Below are 14,371 nucleotides of genomic sequence, written 5' to 3' on the forward strand. Positions count from 1 at the left end.
AGGCTCCTGGTCTGTGCCAGCTGCCCTTCCCACCCCTGGGCAGAGCTCTTTTCCACCCAGGAAAAATGCCGTCTGATCTGTGTCCCCCCTTGGGTGCACTGCAATTGCTATCAATCTCAAGGACTGCGCTTACCCACCTGGTTGGAACTTTCTAACATCTGCCACCCCAGGGAGGGAGACCATGAGTTCCACATGGGCACAGCCTGGATTTCTCTCACTTCGCACCGGACCTACAACTGAGGTCCTCAGGGCCAGCAGCCCTTGGCAGCCAAAGCTGGAAAGTGCCAACCCATCTCTAGGGTCCCCCTGGGGCCTCGTGAGGACTAATTGCCCTTGATAGTCCCCATCATCCAATTAGTGGGTAGTTAATGGAGGTCCCCACACTGTCAAAAGAACAAACAAGTCTGTCTTGGAAGAAGTTCAGCCAGAATGCTCCTTAAAGGCAAGGGCGGTGAGACTTTGTCTCACCTACTTTGGATGTGTTGTCAGGAGAGACCAGGCCCTGGAGCATTCTGGTAAGCGTGCCTGGTAAAGTGGAGGGACAGTGAAAGAGAGGAAGGCCCTGGACAAGATGGACTGACACCATGGCTACGCCGATGGACTCAAACAGAAGAACCCGTGTGAGGCTGGCACAGAGTTTGGTTGTGTGGCACACAGGGTGGATAGGAGTGGGAGCCGACTCAACGGGACCTAACAAAAGAACCAAGCGATCGAGACGGTGAGGCCATGAGAGACCTAACTCTGGGCCTATCTCCCATCTATGCCCATGGCCACTGAGCAGATGCCGAATCTTCCCCGTCTTATGGAGGATTCCCAAGCCAGGGGGTTGAATCACCAACCCTGAGTCCAGTCTTGTAGATCTCTGATACCATCGGGCCCCCAAGTTTGCCGTATGCTGGTGGCTTGGGTGCTGCTGGGAGACCCTGGAAGGCTATGCCCCTGGTACTTCAAACACCAGCTTGGACTTTATCGGCCACCCTCCGGTGAACAGCTTCCAAAGGAGCGTGCAGATTGAGAAAGACTGGGAAGAAAGGCCTGGAGATCGACTTCTGAAAATTCGCCACTGTGAACCTCAGGAACTGCGGGAGAAGACTGTCTGGTGTTTCTGGTGTGGGTTGGAAGAGACCCTGCCCCGGCCCCATGATGGATGACAGCATCCCGAGGGTCCTGCAGGCGATGTCGGCTGTGATGGGGGGGGCATTCCTCCCAAGAAGTTCTGCTACAAAGTCTCCGTGACTTGGGGTCAACTCAGTGCCCAGAAAACAATGACAATTTCTGCCAGGCTGAATCCAACCACTGCCCTCGAGTCGACTCTGACTCACAGCGACTCTGCAGGACAGGGTATAACTGCCCCTTGTGGGTTTCTGAGACTGAAAACCTTTACGGGAGTAGACAGCCCCCTCTTTCTCCTGCAGGGCGGCTGGTGGTTTCGAACTACAATCCGACGAGTCACCTACTGTGTCGCCAGGGCTCCTTAGCTGGGAACATGGTGACACCTCCACCGCTTATGCTCAGAGTTCACTCGATTCTCCCTCTCTGTCTGGGAATCGCTGGCCCGGGGAAGAAAGAGGGGACACCCTGGGACAGAAAGCAAGCTCGGTCCTCATTTAACCCAGCCCTGAGGATTCCCAGCCGCCCGGAAGACTTCCGTGTTGGTGCTGGGGTGCCGGTGCCGAAGGCTGGATGGAGCCGCCTCTTCCCACCGGCAGTGGGGCGAGGGGAAGGGAGTGGAGGCAGGTACTCCAGCCCCAAGCCCCCCTCTGGAAGGTAGGGCCAGTGACTTACTCCTGCATCTGCCCCTGGAGCACCACGTTGGGTCCCGTCCCAGTCAGGGTGGCCGTGCCGCCGATGCTGGCTGCGTAGCACACACTCAGCATCATGGCCTTGCCCAAGTTCTTCCTGTGCTCGTTGTCCTGCTGTCCCATGGCTGGGCCTTCGAAAGCCACTTGGGTCCCTGTGGCAGGCGCATAGGTTATTAGGTGCCGCATTCAGGCCTAAGCCGGTCCTGGGAGCCACTGCCCCCTCCAGCCAGCTCCTGACTCTGCTGCTGACCTGCAGCTTGGGGGTACCCCTCCCAACCCATATATATCCCTTGTCTTGCTTTCTCAGCCTCCAGACTGATCCCGTCTGCCTTCCCAAAGGCTCCCCTAAGGCCCCGACACTCCATCCAAATGCTTCCCCACCTCCCCGCTGGTGCTCAAGCCTCTCCTTCCATCTAGGAGGGCCCTTCTTATCCCCGCCTCCTCTCTGGGGGCGTCCAAGTCGACTCCAAATGTCCTCTCCTCTTGGCCAGGTACCACTGTTTTCCGCACGCTCGCAGCATCTGGCATATGGATGGATGTAGTTCCACCCAAATCAGGAAGAGGGATGCGTATTCTATTTATTCTCCAAGGATCCTGCATCCTAGGGAGCGTTCTGTGTTCCCTAGGCCCCGAGTTCCCCTCTGCTGGTCAGAGTGCCAGCCCTAAGAGGCAGGGTAGCAGCGAGCCAGAGGAACTTGGCACCGAGCAGGGAAGCAGCACTGGGCAGCAAGCCCCAGTACCCGCGGGACCCGCAGAGTGGGGAGCTACCCGACCAAAGTCAGAGAAAGCATCTCCGAGGATGAGCAGGGGCAGCAAGAGCTGATAGGCACCTGGGAGGGACTCAGATGTTGCTGGATGACAAGTGAGCAGCCAGGTGGAGCTGAGCTGGTGATTTCTGATTGGCAGGAACTGAGGGGGGGGGTTGTTATAAGGTCTACTAAAGGAAATACACTACCACGGGCATCTAGCTGTGGGGGCCAGACTTGCATTCCAGAAACACAGGAGAAGATGGTTTTTCTCCATATTCTTGTCTGCGAGCATGGAAAGGAGGGCTCTAGGAGACTGGGAAAGGGCGTCAGGGAGCTGGAAAGCCAAGTGGGGTAAGCTGCCATCGCGGGGCTCACCCGGCAGCTCGCTGTTCTTGGCCTTGTCCGCCAGCTCCAGCTCAGTGGCTGTCCTCCTGGTGTCCATCTGCTGCAGCATGGCCTCCACGATGGGCACCATCATGGCCGTGGTGGCCGTGTTGCTGATCCACATGGACAGGAAGGCTGTGACGCCCATGAAGCCCAGCATCAGCCTGAAAAAAAGGAGCAGGGAGGAAAGTCCAAGGATCTTCCCCTACCCCCTCACTACTTCAACCCTGAGGTAGAGTCCTAGCGGGTCAGGTCCACCCTGCAGGGATTCAAGGCACCAGGGCAGACCAAGGTCCTGGGGGCCATTTCCACAACACAATGGGTCTTCTGTTAGTGGGTGTCTCTTCTCCCTCCCATCTTTTCTTCCTTCCTGCCTTCTTCCTGACCACCTCTCATGAGTGGTGCAGATATCTACACGGATGTCTACTCTGTTGGCCGCCGAGGTCAGTAAGAGGGCCTGGTCCTGGCGGTAGTGCTAAGGAGATGCCAGGCATCCAGGTGGCGCACCAATGGGAGCGTCTATACTTGGATGGCAGCCGAGGTCCCGGAAGAGCACAGAGCAGGTGTGTGGTCAAGCAGCCCTGCGTGCATGCAGCCCAGGCTCCCCGCCTCTGAGTGGGAGACGTCCACCCATCCCAGATGCTGACTCCCCTCTCCTAAGTTGAGAAGGGTGGCACAGAGTCACCCTTCAAGGGTGGGGAGAGCCAGGGAGGCGTGACCTCCCTCCTGGCTGATCCCACCACTGCTACCCCTCCCTCCACACCAAGTTTCACCCTCTCTCCATCCTGCAAGGGACCAGATCAACCAAACAGTATTCGGGAAAGAGGTTCCTTTTGCTCATGACACACAATCACTCACCACTGCCCCCCACCCCCACTTCTGCCACCTGCCTAGAAGGCCTCAGTCTTTCAAAACCTGCTCAGACCACTGCCTTCAGGGCCTTCCGTCCCCGTATATGCCACCAGGCATCCGACCCTCGCCACCAGGCTGGATGGGGAGAAGCTGTTTCCACATCTGTGCTCAGCTTAGAGACTGAGCTTATTAAGTACAGGGGTAAGGTCTTCTATGGCACCCCCACAGCCCGGGGTAAGGGTCCCAAACAACAACAAACAACAAGCTCTCAACGGAGTAAATGCCGCCCCATAGTAACTCTGTAGGACAGGGTCGAACTGCCCAGGTGAGTTCCCAAGACTGTCACTTTTTCCTGGAACAGAAAGCCGCATCTTTCTCCCGCAGCATAGCTGGTGGTTTCAAACTGCCTAGCAGACCAATGTGTCACCTCTAGGCCACCGGTGTAAGGCCAGGAATGACAAGGCTGGAATGGAGGAGGGCTGGCCGAATGGAACACAACTGCTCTCTGCCTCCGTGGCCCCCTGCTGTCAGGCTTCTCCCAAGGGCCGTTCACTGGCCAAAGAGTAGGAGCCTGAAGAAGGGATTTGGAAGCACACCACCCCAAGGTCCAGGCTCGTGTTTGGACCCTAAGAGCCCAGGCTGACGCGCAGGCAGGAAGGAGAGGCGTCCGAGAGGGCGAGGGTTGGCATGCAAACAGTTGCCAAAGAAGGTTCGTGGTGCTTTAAGGCACCAAGGAGGTCTCGGCATGAAGGTGGCCCCCGGTAGGTAGTGCTGCGGACAGTGAGTGATGGAGCGCTGAAGGGGAGCCGGGAGCCGGGAGCTGGGTAGGAGCAGAGAAACCTGTGTGATGATCTGGGATCTGGAAGCAGAGCTCTCCAGCATACTCTAGATGAGGTCCCTGTAGAGGCGTCCCACCCCACACCCGCTGGCAGAAAGCAGGCCGCTCCGGAGGCCCCCAAGTCCCCACATTTCTAGGACGTTGGTCCTTGAAAGCGAGAGGAACTTGACGCCTCCCTGAGCTGCCTAATCTGGGAGCCAGCCCAGATCAGTCCCCTCGGTGGGTTCTCCCTGGCATGGAGGGAGACCAGAGAACCACCCAGGGAGCCCTGGGAGTCAGTGGGCAGGGGGGAGGGCCGGCACAGGTGCTGTGCATCTGGGGCCTGCATCGTCCCTGGCAGGAGGCTGTCTCGGAGGTTCCTGGCTGCCGTTGAGTCCCATCGAGTCAGCTCAGACTCGTGGTGACCCCATGGGACAGCGTGGAACTGTGTCCATGGGTTTGTTTGGTGTGAGACCCCGGGGTACCTACTAGGAACTAAGGAGCAGACTGAGGGAAACGGTGGTCCCAAGCAACCAGAAGTCACCAGCTAAGCTGCTCGGGACGCATCACTACACGTTGCTTGAAAGAAAGCTGCATCTTGAGTTTCAAAGGGGAGGGCACACCTAGGGGCAGGCATCCATCCAAGAGACTGGGTCTCATCCCATTCGACCAGGGGCAAATCATTTCATTTCTCTGTCTCGAAGGCCTTGCCTCCACCTATAAAATGCGGTCGTAGGGCATAATCCCCTCCTCGCTGAGATCGGGATGTGCAGACATGTGAAGCCCCCCAGGATCAAGTCTGGGGATGGAAGACAAACCATAGAACCAGGTGATCCTGGTTCTATCGACTCCATTGGTTGGTTGGAGGTGGCCCACGTGCTGACCACCAAGGGGGAGGGTGTGGGTTAACAGCTGTGAGCGATGGGAGGAAGGTGGAGCTTCTGTCCAGAGGACATGGATGGCTCTGGTCTGCATTTCCTCACAGGTCCCCTTCAGGTATAGCTAGGCCCAGCTTCCAAGCCCACCTCCAACACCCACTTTTTCTAATGGAAGCCTGCAGCCCCCTCCCCAAGGACCCGTCCTAACATGCAGGGGCTCTCAAGGACCTGATCCCTACCCACAGCTGCACACCCTGTGCCCACGCTCATCGTCCATGCATCTGCGCACCACCCCACCCTCTCCCCCCACCCCAGCTAAGATTGCCACCTGTCTCCCCCAGAAGCAGGCAGGCCATGGAAGCCTTGGGTCAGTCCTTGTCTGGGGGTGCCCTGCTCTGCCACTTCCCCCTCCCCAGCCCAGCGAGCCACAGGGCAAGTGTGAGGGAAGGCATAATTACCGTGCGGGCTTGGCCCCCACCCAGAGGAGCGTGCGCAAGGCAATCCTCTTGTGCAGGTTCCAACGCTCTACAGCCACTGCCACTATAAGGCCACCGAGGAACAGCATGTTGGTGTCCTTCATGTACTGGACACACACCTGGAGAGAGACACACTGCCTGGGCCCAGGACCACTCGAGTCCTGACAGATGGACAAGTGGGTCCGGGTGCTTTCAGGCAACAGTGCAGAGTGGGGCTGGAGGCTCAGGGGGCACGCCTCCAAGCAGGGAGAGCCCTGGGAGGGGGCTTATCTGGCCACACCTGGGCCCGGAGAGAGTCAGTGGGAGATTCCCAAAGCCCCCAGGACCCCCGGAGTCGGCTCACCTGCTTGGAGTCCAGAATCTTGAAGAGTGGGAAAAGCAAGACGGGCAGGAGGGAGGTGACAGCCAGAGGGATGACTTCCGTGCACCAGTAAATGGCCATGAGGATGATGATACAGGCACACCTGACAAACTGAAGAGACAGCTCTGAGGCCGCCGCTCTGCGTGCCCCACCCCCCTCAAGGCCCCCTGTTCTCCAGGTCTGGGACCTTGAGGAAGGTGCCGGATCCCTGGTTGCAAACCCTTGTCCCAGCTCCCTAAGGCTGTGCTTCTAGACAAGTCCTTTCATCCTTCATCAAGCCGTGGTGTCTTGGCCCCTCCGAATGAAATGCGAACAGCCAAGGGAGGCGGGAGAGTAGAAGAATGAGGAAGAGAAAATTTACAAAGCATCTTGCCAAGCACAATCCTTCTCCATTTTGCAAACGCCATGCGCCATGCAGTGTTCTCCGTAATCCCTTTCAACCCTACTTCCTGTCCTGGGCATTCAACCACAGCATGTTTCTCATGACCAGTCGTAAAGCTGGGAGGACTCCAGAGGTGGGATAGATCTTCTCCTAGGTCATCGCCCGGTTGGGCCACCTTTTCTGCCATGGAAATGAAGCTGGCGTCACCCTATGTGCCCAGCGCATCTATTCTAAAGCCAGTCTTCAGCAAACGGTCTCGGTCCTGATCCCCAACTGTTTTCTCTAAGGACCGCTTCGACTGTTCCCTGCTCTCAGAAATACAGGCGTCAGCCAGTTCATCCAGAGGACTCGTCAACGTTTCGTACCTCCAGGCTTTTCAATTATTAGGATCAGCACAACCCGAAGATGAGCCTCGCACTAATCACGTGGGGCTCCAGCTTTACTCTCACTGCCAATTCACTGAGGCCCGCGACTCACAGCGTCTCTGGCTGGTGGTTTCAAACTGCTGACCTTGCAGCCCGACTCATAACCACTAAGCTACCAGGGCTCCGTCCAGCTTTGCTATTGCATTATGTTTCCATCAACGGTCTGCTCATGCCTGTTGGGAAGAGTCGGGATAAGGAGCCAGACAGTCCTGGGTGGAGAAGCGAGTCTTTACTGTATTACTCCTCAAGGTCAGGCTTTCCGTGAGTCAGGAGACTAACCTCTTGGGACCTCAGGCTTGTCATCTATTAAAATAGGGTTACTGAGAGCCATGTCTCTACGTCGTTTTAGGATGGATCAACTTTTCAAAATTGTTGTTGTGAGGTGCTGTCTCATATTTTAGTATCATTTTTACTCCCTCACTATAGCCCTCTCCAAGGAAGTCAGTTACCAAAAACTACAGATTCAAACCCTTAAATCTCTGACCTCACCTTCCCACCTACCCTTTCAAGCCTGTGGCCAGTGACCGGGTTCAGGCCCCATTATCTGCCTGGGTCCCTGCAGCTGTCTCCTGGTTTGATTTCAAGCCGCACCATGCCTTTCTGGTTTGCAAACCTTCAACCAGGCCACCCTCTGATTTGCAAATATCTTGTTACCTTCACGATAAAACCCAGGGGCATCCACATGCCTTATGAATCTCTTCCCCCTGCCCGCCCCCCCTAGGGTTACACCCGGCCCTGCGGCTCCAAGGCCCACCAAGCATTTGCAGTAACTGGAAGCATGATGCTCTCCTCTCACAGCCTCCCCCTTCGCTTGCCCGGGGCCCTGCCCTGCCGTCTAAAGCAGGGTTCTCAAGGCACCACCGCTGATGCTTCCCACTCGAAAGTTCTCCATTGTAGGGTCTAGGATGCCCAGGGCATTCTAGGTGTTGGGAACATCCCTGGATGCTAATCCCATGAGTTAGTTATGGCAATTTTTTAAAAATGTCTCAAAAGATGTGAAGGGAATAAAGAGGTTCTTGGTTTAAAAAAAAATGTCTCTCGGGAGCAAATGAAGAGGGAAGAAGAGAAAGTGGAGCACATCCTCGCCCACCAAGCCTTGAGGACGATATCCCCGCTCAGAGCAGCCAATGCACCGAGAGGACCATATGGCCGGCCCCATTGTGAGACAAGATGTCCCTCACTGACCCATATCCCTACAGGGGATTACACTGGAGACACAGTGCAGGAATTGCACCCGATCTGACCCCACCACACTGAGGCAAAACACTAAGGGCGTGCAACAGAACAGTAAGGGGAGCAGAGCAAAGAAGTCCTGAGGGAATACCAAAAATAGACTTTGGGGCCAAGACGTGGCACCCCATCAGACTCAACCAGAAGACATTCCTAAAGGTCAACAAACAGAGCTTGAACTACTTTCAGGCTTTTCTTTTTTGTGTTGTTGTTTGTTTTCTTTTGTTGCTTTGTTTTATTCTCTTTTGTTTTTGTGCATATTATTAGCTCTGCAGGTCTGTCTAGATAAGATAGGCGGGAAAAACAATCTGGAGGAGAAAACAGACCAATGGTTCTCTGGGGACATGGGAGACTGGGGAGGTCGGGGAAAAGAAGTGGTGTTAACAAACCCAGGGACAAGGGAACAGCAAGTGATCTAAAATCGGTGGTGAGGAGGATGTTAAGAGGCCTCGTAGGGCTTGATCAAAGGCAATGTATCCTAGAGGAATTACTGAAACCCAAATGAAGGCTAACCATGGCAGTGGGACAAGAGGAAAGTAAAAGGAAATAGAGGAAGGAACTAGGAGGCAAAGGACATTTATAGAAGTCTAAATACAGGCATGTACATATGTATATATGATGATGGGGAAATAGATCTATGTGCATATATTTATAGGTTTAGTATTAAGGTAGAAGATGGAGATTGGGCTTTCACACAAGTACTCCCTCAATTCAAGAACACTTTGTTCTATTAAACTGGCATTCCATGATGCTCACCTTGCCGACACAATCGCTGAAGACAAAGCAGGTGTATAAGCAAATGTGGCAAAGAAAGCTGATGGTGCCCAACCACCAAAAGACATAGCATCTGGGGTCTTAAAGACTTGAAGGTAAACAAGTAACCATCTAGCTCAGAAGCAACAAAGCCCACATGGAAGAAGCACACTAGCCTGTGTGACTACAAGGTGTTGAAGAGATCAGGTACCAGGCATCAAAAATCACATCATTGTGAATGAGGAAGAGTGCAGAGTGGGGACAAAAAGCCCACCTGCAGGCAACTGGACATCCCTTTACAGAAGGGTGGTGGGGAGGAGATGAGCCAGTCAGGGTGCAGTGTAGCAATGATGAAACATACAACTTTCCTCTAGTTCTTAAATGCTTTCTCCCCCCACCCTTCACTATCATGATCTCAGTTCTACCTTACAAATCCGGCTGGACCAGAGGATGTACACTGGTACAGATAGAAACTGGAAACACAGGGAATCCAGGACAGATGAACCCCTCAGGACCAGTGGTGAGAGTGGCGATACAGGGAGGGTGGATGGAGGGTTGTGTAAAAAGGGGAAACCAATTACAAGGATTTACAGAAAAGTGGATGAAGGGAGATGTCAGACAGTGTAAGACATGACAAAATAATAATAAATTATCAAATTGTGATGAGTTGTAAGAGTCCCCAATAAAATGATTTTAAACAAAATAGTCTACCTAATGTCAGGGGTGGGGGGTTGCGGGGGGGGGGGGGGGGGGGCGGAGGAGGGAGGAACTCTGCCACTGGCTGAGAGCCAAGGGGACTAAAGTCTGATGACAGGCAGAATGGAGCTCCCTGCCTGCCACTGCCTGGTCTTCAGAGGTCACAAACTGCTGTGGTCCAGGCATGAGCTGTGTATCTAGCGGGAGGGCAGGGCTGGGGGCAGGAGGTGTGCGTGATCCCTGCCAGAGACAACAACGGAGAACCCGAGAACCAACCAGAAACCAGTCTCTTTCTTGTTACTATCCTGTGCAGGCAGTTCTGAACAAGGCCCTCCATTACAATGCTCCTCCCACTTGGGACACACACCCCCACCCTGGCCCCGCCTCCTCGGCTTGCTCCACAGTCTCCTCCGTCAATTGAAGAGTTCAGAGTACCCCACCTCCCATCTGTCGTTCTGTCATGCCATGCTGACATGTATTTCACATTGCTGTGATGCTAGAAGCGATGGCAAATCCCAGCGGAGTCACCCATGCTCCGGGACACATGGAGCTTTCAGGCTAAGACTAGAAAGAAAGGCATGGCGATCCACTTTGGGATCGGAGCGAATGCAGACCCAGCATGTTGCCCTGGTACCAACGAACAGGCAGATGGTGCAGGACCACACAAGGTTATGTATAAGATTGTATGAGTCAGGGCTGACCTGACAGCAACTAAGGACTTATAATTTATGGCACTCAGAGAGTACCTAGTGATTTTCTTTCTCAATCATAGGAGCTTAGAAACACCCAATCAAGTTCCTACTTTAAAGGTAACAGGTGCCATCTGTTTCCATGCAGAGGCTGGGGTTGCCACACAAGGCCATTAGAAAAGCCAGGGAGGAACACACCAACTTTGCCTCTCCCCTCCATGATACACTGGGAGGCACAGGAGAGGTAGCATGCCTCTGTATAATACCAGGTGGACACGTGACCTTCCCAGGACAGCAGGGCTGCCACAGGGAAGTGGAAAGAGCAGACTAGGAAGGGGGAAGTTAGAAAAACTGAGGGAGTGGGTGGGGTGTGGCTAAGCATGGAGAAGGTGGTGGATTCAACCTGCAAGAGGAGCCAAGTTCCTTGTGGATAAGTCCAAAGTACTTCCCTGCTTCTGAGGAAGTGGGAGAAAAGCGATTGAAGCTGAGGTAAAAGCACAGTGGGATATCATTCAGCATCTGGCCACAGCTGCCAAAGACTGGATTCTGGCTCACGGTGACCCCCCATGTGTCAGAGCAGGAGTGGCCTCCATCAGGCTTGCAATGGCTGTTTTTCTTTGTTTTCAGAAGATCGCCAGGCCTTTCTTCTGAACCATCTCTGGGTGGACTTGAACCACCACACAGTAGAGCTCAATGAATATGGAATAGGCATATGAATAAAACTATGGTTCGTTGTGCATGCGTTTATTGATGTATAAGGTTGTCTATGACACGTTGTGCAATGAATAATGCAGATTAGAGGACAGGACGTGTGTGTTACAGTCTCTGAAACCCACAGAGGCCATGCTACCCTGCCTTATAGGGTCGCTATGCGTCGGAATTGACTCATGGCAGTGAGTTGAGAGGGAGAGAGAGAGTGTGTGCAGAGGAAATGAATTGATTAGTATAAGTGATCATGATAATCAGTATATCATTTATTTAATCAAAAAAGAAAGGGAGAGTCCAGAGAAAAGGCAGGAACCATGGAACAGAAATGGGCCAGGAAGGAAGTCAGGCAGAGGCCAGGAATTGCAGCAAGCGGCCCAGCAGGAGCAGAGGCTGGGGCTGCGGAAGGGCAATGAGCCCCACAAGTAGTATCTCCCCCACCCAGTGAAGCTGCCCAAGGTGCCAAGGTCCCAACTGCCTTCCCAGCTGCTCTTCCTTCTTGCCCCTCACCCACAGGTTTCCTTGCTCAACGGTCTGGTCATGGGGCAGGGTGGGGCTGGAAGGGAGCTCTTTAAAGGCTCAGTGGGGGGAGGGGGGGGCGATGACACCCAAGAAGGCAGAAGTCCATCTGAGTTCCCAGGGGGAAAGCATATTCAGGCAGCTTTGGAACAGTGTTCACTAGTGACTAGTCACTTCTTCCCTCTCCTGATCCCCACTCCTAGAGCACATTAAACTCTCTCTCTCTCTCTCTCATGCACACACGCCTGGATTCATGTCCCCGGTCAGGGCCTACCTGTGTATGTGGCAGTAAAGTCTCACTCTCCAGGGGCAGGAAGGTCAACCAAGCTACTATAATTATCCCAAGAACAACACTCCCCCCTCCCCCCTCAGCAGAAGGGAAATCACAGCTCTCCTGTCCGCCTCCCTCCCACTCAGCAGCCAGCATCACCTAGGGTGGCCACGGAAGAGCCACCACCATGGGACCTGTTGTCCGAGACCCCTCCAGAGTTTGCGCTAAGCCCCAAAGGCTCCTCCCTGCTCCCCACTCCCGCCTGTCACCTTAAAGTAAAAGAAGCGACCTCCCCCCTGCCCCATTATACAGATGAGAACACCAAGGCTAGGGAGCACAGGCGGTCAAGGTCAGCTAAAGCCACAGGATGAGTGCATGGTGGAAGAACAGTTCTTCGGCAGGTTGGTTTGCCTCCCCCCACCACCATCCCTCCCCAGGACTGCCCTCAGTCTTCCCTCAAGAGCTCTCAGCCTCCCCTCAAGAGCGCCTCTGTTTCCCAAACCTGCCCCGGATAGGGAAGGAGGGGCAGAGCCGGAGGTTTCCTGTCTGGGCTGGGAGTGAAAGGGCTTTAAGAGGGAATGTGGAGGAAGGAGCAACCAGCGAACCACAAAAGCCTTCAAAGCGCTCGGGCGCCTGCCTGCCAAACGGGCCGGCCGCACACAGCCCCGCGGAGCCCAGGCCAGGGCGCCGGCCCCGCCCCCACCCTGCGGCCAAGGCCATTCATTCTCTGGGGGGCCCCCAGCCAGCCGCACAGGAGGCCGAGGCAAGGCGGAGACGCGATTTCCCTGCCACCCTGCGTCCTGCCACCCAAGGCGTGAGCTCTGGGAACGTCTCTCGCTCCTGCCACAGCCGCGGCGGGCGGCCAGTGCAACGGGCCACCCGTTCAGCCCGGAGCGGAGATTTTTGACTCAGCGTCGGCTTCCAGGGTTCAGAGCTGGAAATACACGGGTGCATGGATGGGAAACTGGGGCCCCAAGGAGAGCCAGCGTGTTTGTCGACAGCAGTACTCGGGACCCACTTTGCTGATGAGCCTTTCGTGTAGGTACCGAGAGCCTGGAGTCCCCTTGCTGAGAGAAGAGTCGAGAGAGGGGATGACAGAGGAGAGAGGAGGAGAGCTGGCGGCTCAGGCTCCCCGTCCTAACGGAGCGCATTTTCCTGGGGAGACGCCGTTCTGCCCCATGGGGAATTCTATGTCGCGGGGTTGACCCCCAGTTTGTGTGCCCAGGTTCTGTGCGCCCTTCGAGTTTTCTGTGCTCGCCTGGACCGTTCCTGCGCCCCGGGATCAGTGTCCCCAAGGTCGCGGCGCCCGGGGCTCTCCGTGCCCCGAGGGATTCAATTGTGGGGCGCCTGGCCTCGGGCATCAGGGGCTGGCGAGGACGCGCGCCCAGGGGAGCTGGGACCCTCCCGGGGTCCGTGCGCGCCCAGCGCTCAGTTCAGTGGCCGCTGCTGGGCGCCGGCGCCCGAGATCCGCCGAGCTGCTGGGAGACGCAACTGACCTTGGCGGGCATCAGAATGATGAATGGCAGCAGCAGTATCGGGGTGCCGAACAAAATCACGCAAGACTTGAACTTGGAGACATAGCTCAGCGCGGAGGCCATCGCGCGGAGCACAAATTGGCGCAGGAGGCGAGTGGGAGGCCGCTGGGAGTCCGAGGGCTTAAGAAGCCTCCGGCAGTGCCGGGGGTGGGTAGGGGGGGTGGGAGCGGCGACAACTCCGCCCCCAACCCCACCCCCACCGCGGGACAACCCCCCCGCCCCCGGCCCGGGGGCGGAGCCAACCCTCAGGGTCTGTGAAGAGTGCCTGCCCCCAACTCTGCCACCTCGCTGTGGCCGGAGGCGCCTTTGCCTTCGGACTCGGACGCTTCCGACGGCTTTCTAGGGGTGACCCCCCAAGTCACCCCCGAGCTGCAAGAGAAGGGACGTGAGCGGCCAGGCACTGGCCCAGCGTGGGTTGCGGCAGCCGTCTGGGGCTGGGGCCGCTCCTGCTCGTGTCTAGGCTTAGAATGTCTAGAGCCCAGCTTGTACAAACGGTCACGCCTTGTTGCTACAAACACAAGTCGGCCAACGGCACCCTCGCGGCGACGCCTGGAGGAGGAAAACAAAGAAGACCCAAACTCCCTGCCGTCGAAGCCCTTCTGACTCCCGCGCCACCCCCGTGGGTTCCCGAGACTGTAAGTAGGAAGCCTCGTCTTTCTCAGGCAGAGCTGCGGCGTTTGGAAATGCTGCCCTTGGGGTTGAGAGTCCGACCGGTAGCCACTGCTACGAAGGCTCTGAAGACCTAGAGATTGGCTTCGGAAAGGTCTCTGGACAGGCCAGTTCTGCTCTGCCACAAAGGGGTCACCCCGTGGGGCAGAGTAGACTCGGATAACACTGGTTTGGTTTG

The 14,371-nt window shown here is 55.9% G+C and overlaps 1 protein-coding gene across 4 annotated transcripts in view; it reads right to left on the reverse strand.

Annotated features, from left to right (window-relative positions):
- The window catches only part of SLC13A5 (solute carrier family 13 member 5), a 33,073-nt gene extending 19,486 nt beyond the window's left edge, over window positions 1-13,587 (reverse strand). For 2 of the 4 annotated variants that reach the window (XM_075559194.1, XM_075559191.1), the window contains exons 1-5: window positions 13,486-13,587; window positions 6,302-6,430; window positions 5,941-6,077; window positions 2,927-3,099; window positions 1,786-1,954 (exon numbers count right to left, since the gene is read on the reverse strand). In XM_075559194.1, the coding sequence (XP_075415309.1) occupies window positions 1,786-1,954; window positions 2,927-3,099; window positions 5,941-6,077; window positions 6,302-6,430; window positions 13,486-13,587 (710 nt within the window). The remainder of the gene's footprint in view (window positions 1-1,785; window positions 1,955-2,926; window positions 3,100-5,940; window positions 6,078-6,301; window positions 6,431-13,485) is intronic. The other 2 variants (XM_075559192.1, XM_075559193.1) reach the window with 2 other exon arrangements.
- Between the last annotated feature and the right edge of the window lie 784 nt (window positions 13,588-14,371).

Source organism: Tenrec ecaudatus, chromosome 10 (assembly GCF_050624435.1).
Source record: "Tenrec ecaudatus isolate mTenEca1 chromosome 10, mTenEca1.hap1, whole genome shotgun sequence".
Lineage (NCBI taxonomy): Eukaryota > Metazoa > Chordata > Mammalia > Afrosoricida > Tenrecidae > Tenrec > Tenrec ecaudatus.